The sequence below is a fragment of the Notolepis coatsorum genome, assembly GCF_963971535.1.
Source record: "Notolepis coatsorum genome assembly, chromosome: 16".
In the NCBI taxonomy this organism is placed as follows: Eukaryota; Metazoa; Chordata; class Actinopteri; order Aulopiformes; family Paralepididae; genus Notolepis; species Notolepis coatsorum.
Window position 1 is genome coordinate 57494993 of NC_140180.1, and position 20725 is coordinate 57515717.

Here is a 20725-nt window from a genome sequence, read left to right on the forward strand (position 1 = left end):
CTATGTATATGATGGGATTCAAGTTCGCGTTTTTGTTGCTCATAGGCATGCTGTCAGAGTATGATATCTTAATCAAACATTCTAGAACATTTGTCGTCACAGATCATGTCCTAATAGAACATAGGCTATGGCATGGATCGTGATATTGTGTGGACTGTTATTATTACTGTACACCGGTACCACCCATTGTGACTACAGCCTTGTGAGTCCCGCACACAAACATGATGGAATTCAAGTTCATGTATTGAAAGGCAGGCTATCATACATGCAGTGAGATTCATTGTTCTTGTATATGCTCTCGTATTATATTGTTTATATAGGCTACCCAATACTGACATCAAAATAGATTGTAGTATGCCTCTAGAAATCATATGCAGCAGGTAGAAAATTGACGGGAGATCCATCGCGATTTGGAATAAAATTGAGGAGAACTTTAATCCCTGGGGTATCAATCAAACAACACGGGAAAAGGCAGTCATATTCCAGCGCGGTCTTTATTAGCCGACAGCGAAATAGATGCATCTAAAAATCATATAGCCAATCGAACACAACTAATAAAGGCATTCATATTACAGCACGGTTATAATGACACACAACCAACGCCAAACAGTGGTCAACGAACGGTCTTTATTAGTATTTTGAGCTGTCCAGGCAGAATTGCAGCAATGGTCTTAGGGAGCCGTTGATATCTGACATCACCGTTTACGAGTCCGCCTTTTATTTATCCCACAATACGCGATAGTGTCTTCTTGGTTCGACAGCAGTGAACAATCTTCGTGAGTTTCTCAGGGTTCCGCTCGGGTCCGTCCATTATTTCACATCCCATGGGGGGTGTTTCCTCATTTTCATGACCATATATGGATAATCATGCACGAGCATTGACGGTAGAACAAAGTGGTATTCATCAACACGGAGGACCATAGAGCCTGCGTACGCACGTGTGATGAATGCCGACTTCCCTGTGCGTGCGCTAGTTCTACATTCCGTGCTTACGTGTGGAAGTAGGTCAAGTTCTACGTCCACGTTGATGCATGAGGGCCCAGGCCTCCCGAGGTATCTGTGATTCCAAAAACGTCAAAATAGGATCTAAATGATAACATGTTGTAATAAACATTGCAGTCTTAGGTGTACAACAGCCTAAGCCTTTATAATCCATAATGGCTGCAATAAACCATGACCTACTTTTCTCTAGGTCAGCGGTTCTCAAACTACAGGTTGCGACCCAAAGTGAGGTTGTGGGTAGGTGACAGTGCATTGGCAGGTAAAAAAAAAAGAAAAAATATATATACAGTATATCATTTTTTTCTTTTTTCCCCCTAATGTTCTGGCAACATATTTTCACTAAATATGCCTCGTTTTATAAATGTGTATTGATAACATAGTGCTGTAATACAATTTTCTAATAAATATGCATGATCAAGTTCAACAACGTGTGCTTTTATTTTGATATTCCTTAATTCCACATTGAAATTACACAATACATTAAGTGTGGTATACAAAGGTTTGTGAACCCCTGCTCTAGGTCAAGGGTCATAGAATTCAGTGTTTTCTTTCATTCACCTTATTCACTTGTATAAAATCACAATTAATCAATTTCTGTAAGAAGATGACAAATTTGATTAGGGAAATGTACTCTATTCCAATCTATACAGTGAGTTGAGACCACTCGTGGTGACCTGGAGGTGGAGGGTGTGTGGGGGATGTGTGACCTGTGTTTATCAAGGAGGTGTACATTTACATTTACATTTTGTCATTTAGCTGACGCTTTTATCCAAAGCGACTTACAAGTTTTGTACAACAAGACAGCAGGAAGGGTACAACTCTATCAGCTGAGTAACAATGTTTTTTTTTAGGTGTATGGGGGAAGAGCTATAAAAGAGTTGTAATTCTGAGATGTGGTCAGAGACTATAGAGGTATAGATAAGTCAGATGTAGACCAGGCACACTCTTTGCACTATGAGAAATGTATTTCAATCAATGACATCTTGGTATTGGTATTTATCTAGGTCTCACCTCGACCATCTCTATGTGGGCAATGAATCTCACACGCATATAAGACGAAAATGTTGAATACTGGGGTTGTCATAGAACAAATGTTCTTAAACTTTAATTCTGGAGGTTATGGTCACACTATGGGATCAACAGCTGGTTGGGTTGTTGGTAGACATTGGGGTCTCTGGTCACATGACCTTCTATAATGAGTGCAGTTGGAGGGGCAAGATGAACACCCTGTATATAACTTACAGCTGAGACAGAACTTAGAGAAGATTGGAGGACAACCAGACCAGACCAGGGGCCAGGACATATTTGGGTGAAACTAACCTCTCTTGTGTACTTTCGGTTTCCAGTTTCGATCACAAAGACGGGCAGAGATGACAGCTGGCACCAAATCCATTCCGAAGAAGAGACAACGGACATGGACCCAGTAGCCTACAGATTATCTTCTCTCCATCAAAATTGTAAGTGTGTCTCTCTGTCGCATACAGGCTGGCTGGCAGTGCGTGGAAGTAAGGCATATAATATTAAAATAAATGTTCTCCAACGAAAGCATCTGCATAACCATTATATCTATTTCTATATTTCCTATTGTTTCTCTATCTACTCCAGTGCGCAGTTTGGGCCATCAGACAGACATGCGCTGCTCATGCATAATGGAGGATAGAGAGAGGCGCTTGTGGAGAGAATTATATGATGGAGGGGCCTTTTGTCTGTGGGGATATATTGGTCCAAATATGAAGGCAACATCAAAATGTATTTATTCTCTCTCCCCTCCCTCTCTCTCTGTGTGTGTGAGTTTTTATACGTAGTTGAAACTTATAAGTTCAGTCTAGTGTTTTTGATTGAAGGTTCTGCTGTGATACGTTTTTTCCTTTGTTGTATGTTTAACTTTTTAGTGTTTACAGAGTTAAATAAATTGGGCGGTTTTGTGATATAAAAGCCTCTGTTCTTCTCCTTCCTTTAACACTTTGAGAGCCCACCAAGTGATAACACGTGTTATCAGCCCGCCCCCTGAATGCCCACCACGACAATTAGCGTGTTATTTTTTTATTAGCGATCTGAATTCATATTTCATCAACGGAGTCTCCCGTTGGTAAACCAGCCCCATCAGGAGCTCAGATGTGAAAAAAACGCCCCCTATCGTCTCCCAGATGGTAATGCACCCTTTTGGAATGGACTCAATGAAAATGGATGAGAAAAGAAAAATCCGGAATCCACATTTTACTTCTCAGGCATGTAACCCGAGCCGATCGGATTCATTGTGGACCATCAGAACAGCGTGGAATATGTGTTTACAGTATGTAGCGTTGGATCAATAAAAGCGATTGATTTTTGGAATGGCGATCAGGAATTGGAATGATCTTTTTGGAGAACATCTGATCTGAGGTAAGGAATCTATTTTACAAGTCTTGGGATAATCAGAGTTGTATTCGCGTTCGCCCTATGTGTGTGTGTGTGTGTGTGTGTGTGTGTGTGTGTGTGTGTGTGTGTGTGTGTGTGTGTGTGTGTGTGTGTGTGTGTTTGGGCATGGCTTTGAGGAAATCAGAGAATCGATTTTTCAGATCGCCTATATAGCGTGCATATGTACACATATACTATCGATAATCTAGCATTTATTTGAAAACTATTCATAAATAGGCCGAAAAATTACAAAGATTTTGTGTATTCTAGAATATTCCAGTACAGGGCATTTATTATGGAATCTTTTTATTTTCCTTGAAAACAAAGGCTTTTCAAAATGCTATAAAACGAAAATGAACCGATAAAGAAACAACCCGCTTCGACAATGTTGACTGGAAAATTAGTCATTGATAAGCGACGGGCAGATTAGACACATCATTTAAAACATAGATTAGGCGTTATTAACGCTAACATTGAAGTGGATGCTGGGCATTCAAGCACTAAATCGTGCGCCCCCTGCTGGCACTGAAAGTGTTAATGGAAACCCTGTGTGGGGATTTAACTCAAAGTTAAACTGTAAGACTGTAAACTGTCTCTCACATCATCACACCATAATAACAAAGCCACAATACTCCTGCAGATCACCTGGAAAGTGTTAGGTGGAAGGGGGGGTGTATAGCTATGGTTCTTGGGTAAAGTAGTTCAGCATGCATCATTAAGGTCGCTTTCACACAGGGGCTGTTTGGTCCGGATTATCGGACCAGAATTCGATAGTCCGGTTTTTCGGGTTTGTGTGAATGCGCGTCAAACTCGGTTCGCGGACCAAGCACACGAACTCTGGTCCGCCTGAAAACGTAGGTCTCGGTTCGGCTTCATCGAACCAAACGCGAACCAAATATAGGAAGTGCTTATTATTACCGGTCCTTACCACTGCTCGCAGCATTCATTCACTGCAAAACAACCACACTGCATCTATCTATCTCTCTATCTCTCTATCTCTCTATCTCTCTATCTCTCTATCTATCTATCTATCTATCTATCTATCTATCTATCTATCTATCTATCTATCTATCTATCTATCTATCTATCTATCTATCTATCTATCTATCTATCTATCTATATATCTGTGCATCTTGGGAAGAAGGAAGAAAATAATAAAACAGCTACTTGTGGGCACTCATAAAAACAACGTGGTACAAGTGGTACAAGTTGTTTAGCGAGAGGATGGTGGTAATGTGCTTCAAAACAATGGATCAATTCTCGAAGTCAACTTCCTGTCTGTTATTGCTACGCAACTGCAGCGTGGGGGGAAACTGCCCCGCCTGGTACATTGTGTACACTATTTAGTGGAGAAACGGATAGTTAAAGCGGCAAATTAAAGACAATCAAGCAGACTTTTCTTCAGTCCTTCACAATGCCAAAGAGCTGCTGTGTTACCCGTTATACTAATGACAAAAACAGAAATCCAAATCGGAAGTTTTATACCATCACAGAGGAAAAAGTGGCTGGTGGCTAACGTTCGGCTAACTCGCTCTGATGTTGTGGTCGTGGTAATCAGGGGGAGTTTCTTTGACTCATATCTCGCCTTAGAATCACCAGAAAGGCTTTCGAAATAGTGAAATGCCATGTTGGCCTCAATATTTTCAAAACAAATCCTATGAAAATGTTATGAAATGAACAAGAATGTGATAAAACATGTAATAAAAACGGAGCTCAATGCATGGATTTGATGGTAGAAATCTGTATGGTCCCCCTATACCAAGATGGCGGCGGTCTCGTGACATCAGAGTGTCTTCGAGAATGCCATGTCAAAACTCGCCTCCGCTGATCTGGAGGGCTCGCAGTCCAGACACACACACACACGCGCCGCGCACACACGAGCTCGCAGCCACACACACATTTCCACTGTCCAATAGCCGAGCGCCCTTTTCGACCGCGTGACATTGTTCAGAAGGTTCGGTGCGCCTGACAGATTTCTATGTGAACGCAGGCGAACCAAATGAAGAATGCAACAATGTTGCAACTTCACCACCAGAACCGCACCGAGTCCACCAAAACTATATGTGAAAGCGACCTAAGAGAAACAGTTCCAAGCCTTTGCAGGTCTCTGGCTCAAAACAAGCTATTGTGGTATCATCATAGTAAATAAGACATAGATTGAAAAGTATCCACCCGATTTGTACAAGTGATTATATTTTGAAGGTATGAACCTGTACTTTAATATTTTACATATTTCATGTAAAATAAAATTAAACCATACGATGGCTCACCAAGACCATAAACTCTGTGCCTGGTCACAATTCATTCACTCTCTGCCATACAATAATTCTCTTGTCATCATATTTACCAATACTTTTACATTAATAATCATAATCATAACGTAATTTGTTGGCGTTATGTGATAATGGCATATATTATTATTATTGTAAATTTGTCATAAAATATGAAATGATTAAAATTAAATATGATCCAGCAAGCAGTAGTATTCAAAATCAAAAGGGGAAGAAAAGAAAACAAACAGAACAGTCCCTGTCTCCCTCATATAGCAGGAGGCGGGTAGGACTCACGTAAATAAGTATGTTGGGGAGCAGCAGTGCATTGTGGACTCTGACCTGTTGTAGAGGAGGATGTCGGGGGTCCAGATCATGTCGGGAGGGGGGAAGCGCAGGTTCTGAACCCCAGGGTAGTTATCTGGGTTCCAGCTCAGGTACACGTCCGTCCAGTACTGAGGACACAAGAGTTTATTGATTTATCTAATTCATTTAGTAGATGCTCTTCTCTGTGTAACGGTAAAGTTTGAATTCATGCATCCCCGACATTAGAAGTAGCCAGATAAGTAATACAAGGGACATGACAGCCAAGCCAATAGATTAATAAAAAAAATTATATGTACATAAAGAAAGAAAGAAAGAAAGAAAGAAAGAAAGGAAAGAAAGAAAGAAAGAAAGAAAGAAAGAAAGAAAGAAAGAAAGAAAGAAAGAAAGAAAGAAAGAAAGAAAGAAAGAAAGAAAGAAAGAAAGAAAGAAAGAAAGAAAGAAAGAAAGAAAGAAAGAAAGAAAGAAAGAAAGAAAGAAAGAAAGAAAGAAAGAAAGAAAGAAAGAAAGAAAGAAAGAAAGAAAGAAAGAAAGAAAGAAAGAAAGAAAGAAAGAAAGAAAGAAAGAAAGAAAGAAAGAAAGAAAGAAAGAAAGAAAGAAAGAAAGAAAGAAAGAAAGAAAGAAAGAAAGAAAGAAAGAAAGAAAGAAAGAAAGAAAAATAATAATAATAATAATAATAATAATAATAACAATAATAATAATAATAATAATAATAATAATAATAATAATAATAATAATAATAATAATAATAATAATAATAATAATAATAATAATAATAATAATAATAATAATAATAATAATAATAATAATAATAATAATAATAATAATAATAATAATAATAATAATAATAATAATAATAATAATAATAATAATAATAATAATAATAATAATAATAATAATAATAATAATAATAATAATAATAATAATAATAATAATAATAATAATAATAATAATAATAATAATAATAATAATAATAATAATAATAATAATGTGTCATCTGAAATATACCTGTATATTAATAAATACCTGTATACATATAATATGTATAATAATGATAATAACAATAACAACAACAACAACAACAACAACAACAACAACAACAACAACAACAACAACAACAACAACAACAACAATAATAATAATAATAATAATAATAATAATAATAATAATAATAATAATAATAATAATAATAATAATAATAATAATAATAATAATAATAATAATAATAATAATAATAATAATAATAATAATAATAATAATAATAATAATAATAATAATAATAATAATAATAATAATAATAATAATAATAATAATAATAATAATAATAATAATAATAATAATAATAATAATAATAATAATAATAATAATAATAATAATAATAATAATAATAATAATAATAATAATAATAATAATAATAATAATAACAGAATGGAACATTTGCAAAAGCTATTTTCCTTCTGTAAGTCATATACATGAAGAATACTTAAAAGGACAAACTGAAAAAAGAATAAATAATACAAATATGGGGCTTTAAAGGTCAGATTGTGACTCTATATAGCTCTAACTATATCCAAATGAGGCCCCTGTGGCCATAATGTTACTCATTTATTCACTAACTCACATTCTATCCATGATATTATTCAGAAAAGGGACCCAGCATACGTTTCACACAGACATCACTGACAGTGGGTGAACTGGACTTGGTTTGTTCTTAAAGGCCCCTTCTACAAAGTATGGATATGTTCATTGAAGGTGTGTTATGCTAAATGGATCACATGTGTGATCTTAAGGCAAACTTATAGGAACACTTCACCCCCAAAATGATAACTTGTATATCAATCACTCACCCTGTGTTGCCTTGAATTCCTGAAGATTTATTTTCTTGCATGCTTCCGTGTGAACAGAGAATCCGAAAATGGTAGCCATACTTAAGGAATTTAAGATAATGGGGTCCAAATATAACAACAGCAAAACTATATAAAATCAAACACATTATGCAGTATGTGTGTCGTGCACAATGACCCACTGTTGTGGTATTCATGACATTGTACATTTTCTGCCTGTTGCCTACAGTATGCCTGATATAGTAACTTAAATGCATCAAGTATGGCGTATGGCATGGCAAATATGGAGGCATGCAAGAGAAAAAAAGATTCTTGAGAAATTGATATACATATTATATATGATAATATTTGGGGTGAAGTGTTCCCTTAAAGAAAAACTATATTTACAGTACAATAAACCATTTGTGGCTTTCGCTTTAAATTATTGTACATCCCCTCCATTAATGTTTGCCCATCCATGGGAGAAAGGAAGATGGAGAGAGGCACATATAAAGATTTAAACAGAGAGAGATACAGTCAGAGTCAGACTCTAAATTGATATGGCCTCTGTGATATAGAGTCTGACATAGGCTCCTAGAATTATAAGGTCTTCTTATTCTAGATAGGCTTCAGGAAATCAATCAACTTTAGAACATGTATTGTTTGTTTTTTGTGTTTGTGTCTTCAGTCCTTCTGTCTTCATGATATCATTCATTTATTTATTCATTCTTCATTTATTCTTCATTTATTATAGACGTTTAATAACATAAACATTCTAAATGGGCCCCTGCTTGTTTCCTTTTGCAATGCTTGCAAATAAAGTAGCTGACAAAGCTACTTCCCCTAGAAACAGAATAGCAGCGTCATTCTTCTGAAAAGGTAGAGACCTTTGCTAGGGGAACTGCTTTGGCCCCTGTTTATTTCCTTTCAGAAACTGTATTAACATGGCCTCACAAGCCAGAAGAATCTTGATTCTTGCATGATTTCACAGCACTGATTTCACAGCACTGGTTTCAACAAACACTTCCTCCATCTTAGACTCTGTACATTCCCCAGTCAGAAGCTGTGGATGAACAGAGGTCCATCTACTGCTAAAGAAACGCAACACCGCTTTTAGGTCTGGTGATAGTCCTATACTGCACAGCCAGGGCTAACCTGAAAAGGGGGGGCAAGCTAAGGCCACAAGCTAAGGCCATGGTTAGACTAGTGTTTTTGTGGTCGTTTTTGTGGTCGTTTTGAATACGTTTGCTGTCCCTATTAGATAGAAATGCCGTTTTTGATGGAAACGTTGTGGCCCTACTGAAAACGCTAAATTGTGTTTCCGTTTTGGAATAGCGGCAAAAACTCGCCGACAACATGTCGTGTAATCTGCGCGGAGCCGTTGTTGCTCAACGCCCATGCGCAGTAGATACCATCTGCGTGCCCTTCCGGTGACAACAGAGCTGTCCCAAATAGCTGCAGCTATCATGTGTTGTCAAGTTATTGTTATAAGGACCCCTGTCCAAGCTGTCTGCATTCCCTTAACAATTGTTTGTATTGAGCCGTATTGTATTGTACTCATTATGCAATATGTTAAATAAAGTTTACATCCATTCATTCTGCTAGCATTACCGATTGCATGAGCACTGCAGCTGGCTAACGTGAGCTAGCGTTAGCTATCAGACCGTGTTAGCTCAAGCTCCTCTTTCAATCTTAACAAGCATTAAACAAAATGGCCCAGTCATCTATTCACCTTTGTTTAATACACACGGCGTTGTCTCTAATGTTATCTAGCTACTGATAGCTCCCGATATCATCAGTTTGGTGCTGGCTGGTTAACGTGAGCTAGCGTTAGCTTCTAGCCACAATGCTATACTGTTATACTGGCATATTCCATTCACGTTAGCATGTAGCTAACAATGTAGCTAACAACATCGCCAATCCTTTTTGAGACTAAACTATCCGCTCTTGGTGGTCACTTGTGTTGATGTTAGTTTTGTTTCATCAACAAATGAGAGGCAGAACACACAGTGAATGTATCCGTTTTGTTTATTGCACTTTTATTACACTTTGCTGAAAAATAAGTGCTGCATTGGGTAAATAGGCATTTAAAGATGGCGGCGCCTTGTTGACATTTTCTTTGCAGGAAGTGTATTGGCACATTCAAGTTCTGATTGGTTGAAAATTGCCTTCATGTTCGCCACCTACTGCCACCTACTGCTTTGGCAGTGTACTACATCACTGTGCTCAGGTTGCAAAACGTATGTCTCACTCGGCTATCGCTACGTTGCGACCTGGAAAAGCGAAACTCATCTGAAAACGAAACAAAGGTGTAATCGCAGCCTAAGGGTTGAAGAACACTTCAACAACTCAGACCACCAAAGCATGTGGTAGGGCATCCAGGCCATTACGGGTCATAAACCGACCAACAACTCTCCCCCATCCCTGATGCGCTGCATAACTCCGCCTTGACTGGGACAACCAGGAGGCGCCAAACCATGGCTTCTCTCCCTTCTGGCCAACCCCTCACTCTCTCCCCCACCGCTGTGTGCCACACTGAGCAGAACTAATGCACGTAAGGGCGCTGAGCAGCTGACTGAAGTCTTAACCAACATCTTCAATCTGTCACTGGCCCAGGCAGAACCCTTGTGGTTCAAAACCACCTCTATCATGCCAGTGCCAAAATACACCTTACAGCTTAGTACAATGAATGGTAGCGGACATGACCAGTTAGCCTAGGCATTGTCCAACTAACACCTCTCCCGAAGGCTAACCAGTCATGTCCTCTTCCATTCATTGTGCTAAGCTAGGCTAACATGCAGCCAGATAGCTTTCTACTGAACGCACAGAGAGGAAACTGGTATCTATCTTCTTGTCTCTCTGGAGAATACGATAAGCTAATTTCCCAAAATGTTGGCGTGTTCCTTTAAAGTTTGTCAGAAATTGATGCCAGTGTGGTGATTAGACATAATTCACCTACGGAACTCTTGTTAGGAACTTTGGTTCCGCACGGACGTTATACCTGGTGGCTATCCTGTGACCTGCAGTCAGTTAGCTAGCGACACCACAGGTGCAAGTTGTATTCTTAAATGCACAATAAATATTCAAAGCCCTCTTTTGAGACACCACCTCTGACTCCTAATCTTCGGCGCTACACCAGGTTGATTTATAGATTGTCATATAATGGGACTATGCAACAAATTTCCATCAACGCTGAGATGTGTAAGCTTGCCTTGTTATGTGCGACTTCTAAGGATGGATTATTTGCCTCTATAGCAACGATTGCCTATACCCTGCATCAGTCAACTCCAATCAGCATCCAAAGCTGATTGGACTGGCAAACTTTTGGCCAGACCAAGACATCGAATAGGGAGGGAGGTCAGACCAATCGTGTTTTATGAAATCATGCAAAACATGTCTGGCTTGCGAGGCTAGTATTAACAAGCATTGCAACAGAAAATACAAAGGGGGCTATTTAGAATGTTTATGTTGTCACGTTAGAAAAGGTCAGTGTTCCCCCACCCCCCACCATCTCTCTCTCTCTCTCTCTCTCTCTCTCTCTCTCTCTCTCTCTCTCTCTCTCTCCCTCTATCTCTCTCTGTCTGTCTGTCTCTCTGTCTCTCTCTCATTTTGCTTGTGCTCACAGACACCATGCCCGGGGGGGGGGGTTCTTGATGCTTGCTGAGTAAGCCTATGCCAGCGTTGTGCAAACCTACACACGGTCAGCAATGTAACAGACTGAGCGATCTTATTAGACAGTGGGACACATGAAAGTGGAGGGTAATTTCAGAGTAGCTCACATACACAGTATCACAGTATCATGGATAGATAAACTAATGGTCAACCTAATGGGGCAGATTTCCAGTGTAATAATTGTGTTGCTGCTGTCGGTCGTTTATTTACAGTTTATTTACTGCGGCAGTGCACAGCCTTTAGAAGTTGTCTTTTCCTTGACAACAATGCAAAAACTCATCGGTGACCAAACCATCTGTTTCTCAAGAGTTCGGATCGCATCAGTCCCCTGAGAATTTCCTCAACTTCGGCCTTCCTTGAGGGCGCTTGTCGCATTGAAAATAGTTTTTCATTTAGTAAATCTTCTTGGGCAGAGGGCAGAGCTGGATGAGCTCTTGAGACACAAAATGTTGGTATGTTTTATGTCCGATTATTACATCCTCCTCACAACAGAACAATATGATTCAGATTAACAAGCGCAAATTTGCAATAGCTGTGACCTCTTTGTAATAGGCCACTCCCATTGTCACGCCCCCTTTTAGCCAAATGGTATGAACACACCTTCACACACTCACACTCACACACACACGCACGCACGCACGCACGCACGCACGCACGCACGCACGCACGCACGCACGCACGCACGCACGCACACACACACACACACACACACACACACACACACACACACACACACACACACACACACACACACACACACACACACACACACACACACACACACACACACACACACACACACACACACACACACACACACACACACACACACACACACACACACACACACACACACACACACACACACACACACACACACACACACACACACACACACACACACACACACACACACACACACACACACACACACACACACACACACACACACACACACACACACACACACACACACACATCCATTCCCAATTTCAGGCTCCTAGGGCGAAACCTGTGGCTGCTAGAGGGTGGGGAAATGTTTGTGGACCAACTGACCAACCGACTGACCGATGAACTGACAGATGAACTGACAGAGTGACCAACGACAGAGTGACCAGTAGAGCTAAAGAAATTGGCGAAATGCCCCTTAAGAGATTAAGCAATATAAGCAAAACAACACACTGAGGGAAAAATTACTTCCATGCAAAGAGACAGTGGTCAGAAGCTGAGTTGCACTTTGTTGGCGATATGATGATATGAATAATACGATCATGACACAGCTGAAGTGCTTTTTAAAAAGGTCATTATGTGCCCTTCCAGAAGATGTGTGTGTGTGCGTGCGTGTGTGTGTGTGTGTGTGTATGTGTGTGTGTATGTGTGCGTGCGCTGCAGGGTTTAGCACTCTGCGTCACCTTGTATAGGTCACTTCTTGGTACACAAGTCTCTCACCATTCATCAACTCCCCAGGATACACACACACGCACACAGTGTTTTTATTTTTATTTTTTTTATAGTGGGTATACTGTGATGATTCCCTCCCAGCCTCGTACATCGTCATAGAGAGACACCCCCACACTCGCTAACGCATACTACTATACTATATAATATAATATAATATAATATAATATAATAATATAATATAATATAATATAATATAATATAATATAATATAATATAATATAATATAATATAACAGATGCTATACTATAATTGAGAGCATTCTGTAAGGGCCTGGCTCAACAATTTAGACAGCCAATGACATTTACACTCAAAATTTTTTTTCTTCTTGTTCCTACAATTTAATGTTTGAGCTTCACTTTGCAGAATGATGCATGTGTAGAGTTTGACACAGTGCAGAATAATGCATGTGTAGAGTTTGACACTGTGCAGAATGATGCATGTTAGAGCTTGACACTGTGCAGAATAATGCATGTGTAGAGTTTGACACTGTGCAGAATGATGCATGTGTAGAGCTGGGGCGATACCAGTGCATACATTAAAAAAAAATTATATAAATTATAATTTATTTTTTATTCTTTTTTATACAGCTACTGTTTTATATATACTGTTTTTTAGTAATAACTAGAAAGTAATAGTATTTATTCAACAACAGGTGATTGTATAGATTTGTATTAGTATCATTAATCAATGAGTATGGGGCCGCAGCACTGCAGATATACCCTACTCCAATGATCCACACGGACATTATTCGTTGCTGCACTTGCTTCCAGAAGGCTCCGTTGAAGTAGCAGTCGGATCTGTTGTGATTTTTGCACAATAAATATTCAACATTCTCTTTTGAGACTCCGCCTCAGACTCTTATCATTTGGCACTAAAAGCTAAACATTGTCACCGATATGGCTGTCGGCAACATGTCATTAATTGTGTACGCGAGGTGGTTCAGTGACGACGCTAACGTGAGCTAGGTTAGCTAGCATGAGCTACCGGGAGATGGAAAGACTGTAACGTTACTGGTGAAAATGTGATTTACGTTGGAATACTCCTTTGCCAACTTGCTGTACTTTGCTTGCAGGTCTGCAGCCATTATTGCTGGATTATGAATAGCCCCAACTTTAGCCAAGGTAACGTTATGGCTAAACCTTTAACGTTAGTTAACGCTAGCTTTCGGATAGCTGTTCAATGCTAATAACACCACCAAGCGAACCCATCAGAGCTCCCCGTCAACACCGCTCTGTCGGGAGGATGGCATTTAAGAAAGTATCTGCTGTTAAAATGACAAACAGCATTGACACTTTAATTCACGGTCGGTTAAACACACGTTTGTTTTATAATGCTCACAGCAGACCGCAGTGTTGTTGATAAATTACGTGGGGCCAGGGGGATTTAAGTTCCGCAAAAAAAGGTTGACCATACCGTTACAATCGCTCGGTGCACAGCGCGTACTGTACCGGAGGACCACATTGAGGCGGTACAGTACGTATCCGCGTACCGTTACACCCCTACTTGACACTGTGCAGAATAATGCATGTGTATAGTTTGACACTGTGCAGAATGATGCATGTGTATAGTTTGACACTGTGCAGAATAATGCATGTGTAGAGTTGGACACTGTGCAGAATAATGCATGTGTATAGTTTGACACTGTGCAGAATAATGCATGTGTATAGTTTGACACTGTGCAGAATGATGTGTGTGTAGAGCCTGACACTGTGCAGAATAATGCATGTCTATAGTTTGACACTGCAGAATGATGCATGTGTATAGTTTGACACTGTGCAGAATGATGCATGTTAGAGCTTGACACTGTGCAGAATAATGTATGTATATAGTTTGACACTGTACAAAATGATGCATGTGTAGAGTTTGACACTGTGCAGAATGATGCACGTGTAGAGTTTGACACTGTGCAGAATGATGCACGTGTAGAGTTTGACACTGTGCAGAATCAAGTCAAGTCAAGAGTTTATTCATCACATACATACCAGGGCATACAGTGAAATGCAGTTGGTCATGCCCGCTACAATTGTGCAATAAAACAATAGTAATAGTAGTAATAATAATAAGATAACTAGAATAGACATGATAAATAGACATGTTAATAAATCACTTAGAGGCACTGGATCCTATGTACACTCCTATACAATGTGCAGTTTTACTTCTATGTTCCTATGCTATTACTTGCTGTTACTAACTATACTATGCAACAATCACAACAAGTTATTTTCTTAAAGTGTCCTTTTTCCCTTCCTTTAAAGTGTCCTTTTCTTGTATGTTTAAAGTGACATATGGTGCGGTGCGTTTGTGTGTGAGCTAGTGCAGAATGTTGTGTTGTGTGTGTGTGTATGTGTGTTCATGTGTGCTTGTGTGTGGAGAGATCAGTGTTCATTGCTCTGATGGCCTGAGAGAAGAAGCTGAGCCTTAGTCTCTCTGTTCTTGCTGCGTATATACGGAGGCGCTTGCCTGACCGCAGCAGCTTGAACAGGCTGTTGTTGGGGTGGTGAGGGTCTTTCATTATTCTGCAGGCTCTGGATTTGCACCTCCTGTTGTATGGTAGTGTCCTGCAGGGGTGGTAGTGCAATACCCGCAGTACGCTCTGCTGAGCGCACCACTCTCTGTAGGGCTTTTCCAAACCAGGCAGTGATGTTCCCAGTCAGAATGCTCTCTACAGCCCCGGAATAGAAGGAGTGGAGTATCTTCCCTGATACTATGAACTTCCTTAATTGTCTCAGGTGGTAGAGGCGCTGTTTCGCCTTTTTTACCACAGTGTCTATGTGAGTTGTCCATGTCAGGTCCTCTTTGATGTGGACTCCCATGTACTTAAAGCTGCTCACCCTGTCCACGATAGCCCCATTTATCCACAGTGGCTTGTGTGTCCCCTGCTGTGTTCTCCTAAAATCCACGATCAGCTCTTTTGTTTTACCAATGTTCAGGAGTAGGCTGTTATCCCGGCACCACCGTGCCAGTACATCAACCTTGTTAGAGATCAGTCCCACCACCACTGTGTCGTCCGCAAACTTGGAGCTGAACCTGGCCACACAGTCATGTGTGTACAGTGAATACAGCAGGGGGCTGAGAACACAGCACTGTGTTCTCGGTGCTCGGGGTGATTGAGTTGGAGGTGTGTCCACCCACCCTGACCGCCTGGGGCCTGTCGGTCAGAAAGTCCAGGATCCAGGAGTTCAGACCCAGATCAATCAGCTTGTCAACTAGTCTAGTGTGGACTATGGTGTTGAAAGCTGAACTATAGTCAATGAACAGCAATCTCAACTATAGTCAATGAACAGCAATCTCACATATCCCCCTTTCTGACTGTCAAGGTGAGAAAGGGTGTTGTGCAGTACCTGGGAGACCGCATCATCAGTGGACCTGTTTGTCCTGTATGCAAACTGCAATGGGTCCATGTTACTGGGGAGGGAGGCACAGATGTAATCCTTGACCAGCCTCTCAAAGCATGTCATGACCACAGAGGTGAGTGCCACCGGTCTGTAGTCATTTAGGCATCATATCAATGATGTTTGACACTACAATGCTTTTTATCTGCTGAAAGTGGAATGTTTCTCTGCGCTCATTGGAGATCCAATTTTAAGCAGGAGGATTTGTGACATCATGCGCACACACACACACACACACACACACACACACACACACACACACACACACACACACACACACACACACACACACACACACACACACACACACACACACACACACACACACACACACACACACACACACACACACGCATGCAGATATACACATTTGGGGACATTGCACATTCATTCCATATCCCCTAACCCTAACCTTAAACATAACAACTAGATGTCAAATGTAACCCTAACCACTGACCCAAAAATCAGCTTTTTCCTAATTGGGGACAGGCCTTTTGTCCCTAGTTGGACAAGCTATCGAATTGGGGATAATCAACTGGTCTTTAGTCTTTAGAAATGTTTTAGATTTAGGGCGGTTGGGTGGCACAGTGGGCAAGGCGCTCACCACTAACGCTAGTTAGCTTAGCCTAGTACTAGTCTAGTATAGCCACTGTAGCACTTATTATTCAGCAAAGAACGTGCAATAAACAAAACGGATACAATTGAACACCAAAAGCAGAGTTTAGTCTAATCGGCGCTGATTTTGTTAGCTTACATGCTAACGTGAATGGAATATGCCAGTATAATAGTATAGCATTGTGGCAAACGCTAAGCTAACGGCTAACGGCTAACGCTAGTTAGCTTAGCCTGTTCAGCAGCTAACATTATCCCATCGCTCGTGGCAATTATATTGCATGTCATTGATCTACTGGTCGACCACGGCCGACTGGTTGGGCACCACTGGTCTAATAGAAATAAATGCATAGCATGGCAAACAAAATTGCCAGGCCTAATGCGAGCCAGGGAAGTGCCGTGCGTTGTAACGTGGCTTCATGTTTTCATCCACTGAGCTGTGAGGCTCCACATGCTTGTTTTTGGTTGAGGTCTGAACTCTCAAATTGCCCATAAATATCGTTTTTGTGGGTATTGTCCAGTTGTTGCTGTGTGGTTTTATCTGCCCAAAATTCAAGCAAGCATGAAAAGCATTACAGTAACGACGTTGTGTGTGTCACGCCCCCCGCTCCCACTGGCCCGCACCCGAGACCACCTATTTCAAGCGTCCCAGGTTCAGCGGGGGGTAGTACGAATCAGCGCCGCTTCGCACTCAAAAGGGGTGTGTCCGTCTGAGTGAGAACACTCCCCCCCGTCCCCGGGGGCGCTGATTCGACCCCGAATGTTGAGTGAGAAACGCCCCTAACACAATTGGCAGTGTTAGATGGTGGGAAAGCCGGTGGGTGGGGATTGAATGTTGTGGACAGCGACTCCTACAGGTCGGTTGGGTGACGCCTGTACAGCAGAAACAGGTGAAAAGATGCAACAGGCTGCCTCCTCGTGTACCGGAGGGAACACGTGATGCAAGGCTTCTATCCTCACTACAGCCGACCAGTGGGAGGCATAGTCTAGCAACGTTCAAGAAAAAGTGGATTACATTTATTTTTTTTTGATTTTTAGGTTAAGTCAGGAACACATGTCAGACACACATGATGCACACACACACACACACACACACACACACACACACACACACACACACACACACACACACACACACACACACACACACACACACACACACACACACACACACACACACACACACACACACACACACACACACACACACACACACACACACACACACACACACACACACACACACACACACACAGCTTGTACTCACCAACTGCAACCAGGCATTGGTCATCAACACTTGGTTTTTCTCATCCTGCAAAAGAGAGAAGAGAGAACTATTATGACAGCCATACTGCGGTAGAAGATTGTTTCCAATTAAACTGTTCAGGTCTGTGGATGATCTTGAGTGACTGTGTCATGAAAAGAGACTTTACTGATGTGTTTCTCAAATTTAATTTTGAGGCGCTTTGAATGCCACATAAGACGGTGCATTGAGCTCCATGGTATTGGGCTTATGGCAAACATGTCCACACTTTGTAAACCACACCCAAATCACACAAGTGATTGACTTATGCTTAAGGTCCCCAGAGTTTTTTAAGATAAGATAAGACATTCCTTTATTGATCCCCTTGGCTTCTGTGCCTGCAAGACATGGAATGTTTTGCAAAGTACTTTAAACTCAATATTTTCGCATCTATTGTTTAGTTTAGCCAACCTTTTCACCTCAGTCTGTAGTTGTTTTAATGAATTTAAATAGTTGAATTGATAGCCTTTTCTGTTTCTCTATTTTTTTTTGCATTATGTACTGTACCTCTCGGCGTTGTTGCTCTTTTGAGATTAAATAAAGATTGAATGAATGGGAGAACCAAGGTTTTCTACATGTTAGAGGGGATAGACTGCTACAGAGGGAAGAAAACACAAACCAGACACAAGGGCATTGTGAGTCAGACCAGTGCAGTTGTTGTGTGTAGAGCACACACACAGACTAAGCCAACCCTTCTATAAAAGCTGCTTTATATAACCAGCCGTAGTTCTTGTACATGCTGTGGATTCAGGCGAGCCATCACACATGAAGTGCTCCATTTAAAACAGCTAAAACAACGAGCCCTATGAACCTAACAACAACAACAACACATTGAAAAAACAATTAAGAAATGGCCACATAGTTTTTAACTTGCATTCACAAAGTAACATATACCCATATTGTACATTACAAGTTGGTTGTTAAATATTTGTGTGTATATGTGTGTGTATATATATGTGTGTGTGTGTGTGTGTGTGTGTGTGTGTGTGTGTGTGTGTGTGTGTGTGTGTGTGTGTGTGTGTGTGTGTGTGTGTGTGTGTGTGTGTGTGTGTGTGTGTGTGTGTGTGTGTGTGTGTGTGTGTGTGTGTGTAGGTGTGTGTGTGTGTGTGTGTGTGTGTGTGTGTGTGTGTGTGTGTGTGTGTGTGTGTGTGTGTGTGTGTGTGTGTGTGTGTGTGTGTGTGTGTGTGTGTCTGTGTGTTTTGTGAAACTAGTGTTTTTGCTAGCATAATCTTTCCCATGGGAGAGCAGAGTAGTCAGAACTGTAGAAGCCTGCTGGGATGGTTTGAGAGGCAGGCAGAGAAGAGCGAACATGGATTAAAACATGATCAAAGACATCTCTCGTCTTTCTGCACACTGCATCTTTGTGTGTCTGTGTTTGTGTGTCTGTTTGTTTTTGTGTGCGTGTCCTGAGGAACTGGTGAATTGGTGAGACTTGTGGGTAGTATTAACTATATAACTATTAAATATATAAACAGGAGTGTACCAAGTGACCTATACAAAGTCACTCAGAATGCAGCGCACGCACACACACAGACATGCACGTACACATACACGTATATTCACGCTCACACACACATTTAATTTCCTTTATATTCTGGCAATAAATTATTCTAAGGAGAATCTTGTGTTTTTCAGTCATACTTAACTCTGCATGCCTCTCTTAATATTAATTGATTACTATCCATGGGGGTTAAATTACTACCCACTGGTGTCAGCATTAACAGAAGACCATCTACAGTAATTGGCCGATAAGGTGCAAGGAGGAGTACGATGAATGAAGAGATTAAAGCTAGAGTGTAAATGGTAAATGGTGCATTTATATGGGGCTTTTATCCAAAGCGTTTTACAATTTGTCCCTCACATTTTACCCATTCAATCACACATTCACACACCGACAGCGGAGGCAACCATGCAAGGTGCCAAACTGCTCATTGGGAGCAGTTAGGTGTTAAGTGTCTTGCTCAAGGACATTTCGACATGCTGCAGCTGGAATCGAACCGGGAACCTCCTGATTACCAGATGACTGCTCTAGCCTCCTAAGCCACTGTCGCCCACTATCTACACAATACAACCAACATATTCCCATGCTACTGCACCGTTAAAGGCACAAAAAAAACTCCACCTGTTTTCTACCCAGAAAACAACACTGCTTCTTTGAGATTCAGTGGTGGTTGGAGCACTGAATTTTCCACATTACTGCCACTTCCACTAACCGTGTTGCCTGTGTTGTTTTTCCAGTACACACAACACACCCGTGTCGGTGTAGGTAGGAGGAGCTGAGACAGAGGAGCCCTCTTTGGGAGGAGTTACTCCACTTGCTGGCGTACATTTCACATTTCATGAGAGACGCAACAACACTACAGTGGAGCAAGTTGAGGCTATGCTGTACTCTTTCGTGAGCATTTGGTTTTGGATTAACCGTAGCTATTTAGTCAAATGCAAAAAGAGAGTGGAAGCGATTGAGTCGCC

General features: G+C 40.8%; 1 protein-coding gene across 1 annotated transcript in view; it reads right to left on the minus strand.

Moving 5' to 3' along the window:
• The window catches only part of LOC311243106 (neuronal acetylcholine receptor subunit alpha-7-like), a gene marked incomplete at its 5' end in the record, with an annotated part of 167529 nt that overhangs the window by 77676 nt on the left and 69128 nt on the right, over positions 1-20725 (minus strand). Inside the window, 2 exons of the mRNA XM_084332194.1 lie at positions 6012-6124; positions 18221-18265. Of these exons, the coding sequence (XP_084188320.1) occupies positions 6012-6124; positions 18221-18265 (158 nt within the window). The remainder of the gene's footprint in view (positions 1-6011; positions 6125-18220; positions 18266-20725) is intronic.